This window comes from Montipora capricornis, chromosome 1, assembly GCF_036669925.1.
Source record: "Montipora capricornis isolate CH-2021 chromosome 1, ASM3666992v2, whole genome shotgun sequence".
Taxonomy (NCBI): Eukaryota; Metazoa; Cnidaria; class Anthozoa; order Scleractinia; family Acroporidae; genus Montipora; species Montipora capricornis.
The window spans coordinates 10,198,987-10,202,426 of NC_090883.1; the positions used below are offsets into that span (position 1 = coordinate 10,198,987).

A 3,440-nucleotide genomic window follows, 5' to 3' on the forward strand; every position below is an offset into this window, starting at 1 on the left:
CGCCCTCACGTCGGCGACGTCAGTTTGGGGATTTTGCCGTCGCAGTGAAAACGTGAGTATTTATACCGGTATTTCTTTCTTGTATTCTTCATTCCTTGCTTTTTTTTCAGTTTCTTTATTAGCACAACCCACCTGGGGATGTGCCAAGTAACTCTAGCGGCTTTTTGTGCTCTCTTCACAGATAAAACTCAGGAAAATGACCGAAGACTCTGAAGCTAGTTCAGTGAAGACAAAACAATCTAAGTAAGTCTGTAAAGATAAATAAGCTGTTACGTTCAACGAATTCTTTCTTGTAAAACGATTATATATATAATATATTTTACTGACTCCAATACATTTTTTTATTTCTTAGTAACATATTGAATCCGAATTTTCTGAGGCGATAAAGAATTTTGGAGTTCTGGAGGCTGCTAAAAAGTGCAGAGATAAATATTTTGTTTTGAATTTTTTCACACTTAGCCAACAAATCCACTACATAGCTCATCGATATGTAAATGTGCTCTTAAGGCTTGTATAACCACACTTGGAAATATTTCTTCGATGAAGTGCTGTGAATCTAGAGCAATAATTTATGTGGATACGTACAGTGCGTATTAAACAGAACAATTTCATCCAGCAAATATTCAATAAATCAATACAAGGACTCAGTCTGGAAGAGGAAAACTACTGTTTCCACCGTTTTTTAAATAAAGTGCTAAAATAAACTTTAATTCCCTCTTTCAGCACAATGGAGTGGACAAATCAACATGATACATTATTCTTGAGAGAGGTCAGGGGATCAGATCTTTTTGAAACCAGAAAGGGGAGCCCGGAGAGAGGAAAATTGTGGGATGAGATTGCCACAAGACTCAATAACCTCACCCAATGCAAATTCAATGTGAACAAAAGGTCGTTGAGAGATAGGCTCAATCTTCTAATGTCCAAATTCAAAGCAAAAAATAGGGAAGAAGAAAGAGCAAGTGGTATTAGTCCAGAAATACAAGAGATAGATACTCTGCTGGAGGAGCTGTGTGAAAAAGAGGAAGAAGCTAAAAATAAGCCTTCGACTGGCAACAAAAAGCAAAGCCTTCAGAAAGAGAAGGCAACTGCTGAAGAAATGCGGTACAAGGCAATGGAAACCATGGGAGAAACTCAAAAACGAGTGGAGAAAACAAATGGAGTGGTTCCAGCAAAGAAAAGCAGGAAAAGTACAGGAGATGCTATTGGATACTTGCAAAAGAAATCAGTAGAAGAGATGGCATTAAAAAGAGAAGAAATTGAAATAAGAAAGCAGGAAGAGGCAAGAGGATCTCGTATATCAGAGCAGCAAACAAAAATGCAGCAAGATATGCTAAAGATTATTCAGCAACAACAAGAAGAACAGCATAGACAGCAGCAAAGAAACCAACAGCAAACACTACAGTTTATGCAGTCTATGTTAAACCAGCAGCAGCAGCAATCACAGGCTATGTTAGCTTTGATTGAGAGGTTGGCTCCCAAGGAAAAGCGTTAACATTTTTTTATTGCAACTTCTCTTTTTCAACTATGGCACCATTGTAATTTTTCTCTTGTTAGTGACATAATTTTGCATTCAACTGTTCTTTTAACTCCATTTCTGCTAGAGTGGTAGTTGATTGTTGAGTTATCATTATCATAATCACATTTTTTTTTAGTTTCATTGATCCAGTTTGAATTTAGCTGTATTATGCATGTGTCAATCAGGTGATTACCCTATCAGAATACAGGCTATGAAAATATGTCATATATTAAATTGAGTCAAGTGATTATTGAAAGCCCTGACTACCTTGCAAAATATAAATTTGATTTGATTTTTTGAACTGACAAAAATTATTGTATTGTGAAAAGGTTGATTTCTTCAATACTTACATTTGTGTAAACAATGTATACCTTGTTAAACTTGATATTAGAGATGCCTCAACTTTGAAAGTACTTGCCTTTATCAGCATTAAACTGGGCCCAGTTGTTCAAATGGCGGAAAGTGCTCCTCCTCTAAAGAAATCGTTATAGTGATTTATGTGCTGGATAACACTATCTGACTTTTGAACAACTGAGCATTGAACTAAATGGCATGCCATTTGTCGTATAAGTGGATGCCATAGTAACAACTGCTTTCATTTTTTGTGGAACAATATGTCTGCTTTGTATAATACAATGTATGATCTTTTATAGGTTGTGCTGTTTCCCAAATCAGGGTGGGTGTGGTGTGCGGGGAGGTTTTAGTCTAGATTAGGGAAACCAGGAATTGCCACTAAAACTAAAAATCAAATCGACAAGTTTGAATTTACGCAACTTAGCCGAAAAGCTACTCTAGGATAGTGGCAAAGGGATTTTGGGAAGTTAAGTCTAGTAGAAGGTAGCAAAATTCAGCTGAACTAGCTCTGGTATAGATTAAGGATTCCTGGGTCCCAGCTGGTCAGGCCGCCTGTAATATTCCTTACGTACCACCACCCCGTCCGCCCACCCCGCAGGGCTGATTCTGGGAGGAAAGTGTTGACCAGTTGTGTGACCAGGCAGTAACCGAATAAAGATAGCGAATGTTTTAGGTCACCTGAAATACTCCTGGAGGCTGGGGGGTCTAATTCAAAAAATTCTGAGGTTTGATTACCTTATAGGCATGTTAGGGCATTTCGCATGAGAGCACATACGACATATGTTTTACCAATATTACTTAAGCCAACTTTTAGGTTCTTTTTAAAATCAAGGAATTTAAAATAGTTTAAAATGTCTCCAAATAGCCACTCCACTGACACTCGAACAGAGCTCATGGATCCATTGAACATCTCCATCTGAGGTGTGAGAGCAGCACCTTTGAATGGTCCTTGCAGGTGAACCCTGAGGGGATATGCAGGATCCCCATATATGCATAGAGGCTGACCCCCTGTCGAAAATGCATGGCGTTCCAAGTCATGCAAGAGACCAGATTCTGCCAGCATACCTGCATCATGCCTTTTGCCCTCTGGAAGAAGAAGTTAAAAGTATTAGGTTTGTTTCATGGAATATCATTGTTTTTCATCATGCAACGCTTCTGTAAAATGGTGTCATGAGATCAACCTTTCATTGCCCTGATCACTACAGGCGTTTGTCGTAGATTATACTATAAAACAGACACTTGAAGGGGGAAACAACTACCCTCCGAAACCATGTTTGTACCTTTTCCGTTTGAGTTGCTATTTTCATAAACCTGACATTTAGTTATAAATAAGAGCAAGTTAAAAAGATCTTTACCTACGGGGCCGTAAAGGTTTGCGATCAATCCATTCGGTAAGGCAACAGATTGGAATTTAATGGCGTGCACCCGTTTATGACCATTATACATCATCCTCTGGTGCTCGTCTGGTCTGGCTATAGGTCTCACAGTGCCATCAACAAAGCCAAAACAGTTCTGGAGAGCAGCCCCTTTAGCGTGAACTGATCGAGCATAAGTATCCAATGCAGGTGGG

At 38.8% G+C, this 3,440-nt stretch overlaps 2 protein-coding genes across 2 annotated transcripts in view; one reads left to right on the forward strand and one right to left on the reverse strand.

Annotated features, from left to right (window-relative positions):
• Positions 1 to 1,846, forward strand: LOC138051344 (golgin subfamily A member 6-like protein 2). The gene is made up of 3 exons (XM_068897540.1): positions 1 to 52; positions 182 to 243; positions 724 to 1,846. The coding sequence occupies exons 2-3, from the start codon at positions 197 to 199 to the stop codon at positions 1,490 to 1,492; spliced, it is 816 nt and encodes a 271-aa protein (XP_068753641.1). The 5' UTR covers positions 1 to 52; positions 182 to 196; the 3' UTR covers positions 1,493 to 1,846.
• Positions 1,847 to 2,606: 760 nt separating this feature from the next.
• LOC138057112 (uncharacterized) overlaps positions 2,607 to 3,440 on the reverse strand; it is a 1,449-nt gene continuing 615 nt past the window's right edge. Inside the window, exons 1-2 of the mRNA XM_068903174.1 lie at positions 3,226 to 3,440; positions 2,607 to 2,956 (exon numbers count right to left, since the gene is read on the reverse strand). The exon at positions 3,226 to 3,440 is cut by the window's right edge and continues 615 nt beyond it. Of these exons, the coding sequence (XP_068759275.1) occupies positions 2,607 to 2,956; positions 3,226 to 3,440 (565 nt within the window). The remainder of the gene's footprint in view (positions 2,957 to 3,225) is intronic.

Bases quoted from the DNA above. Each gene is read 5' to 3' on its own strand.
- LOC138051344 (XM_068897540.1), top strand. From the start codon at position 197: ATGACCGAAGACTCTGAAGCTAGTTCAGTGAAGACAAAACAATCTAA. The intron at 244-723 runs GTAAGTCTGTAA...TCCCTCTTTCAG, and splicing joins GTGAAGACAAAACAATCTAA to CACAATGGAGTGGACAAATC.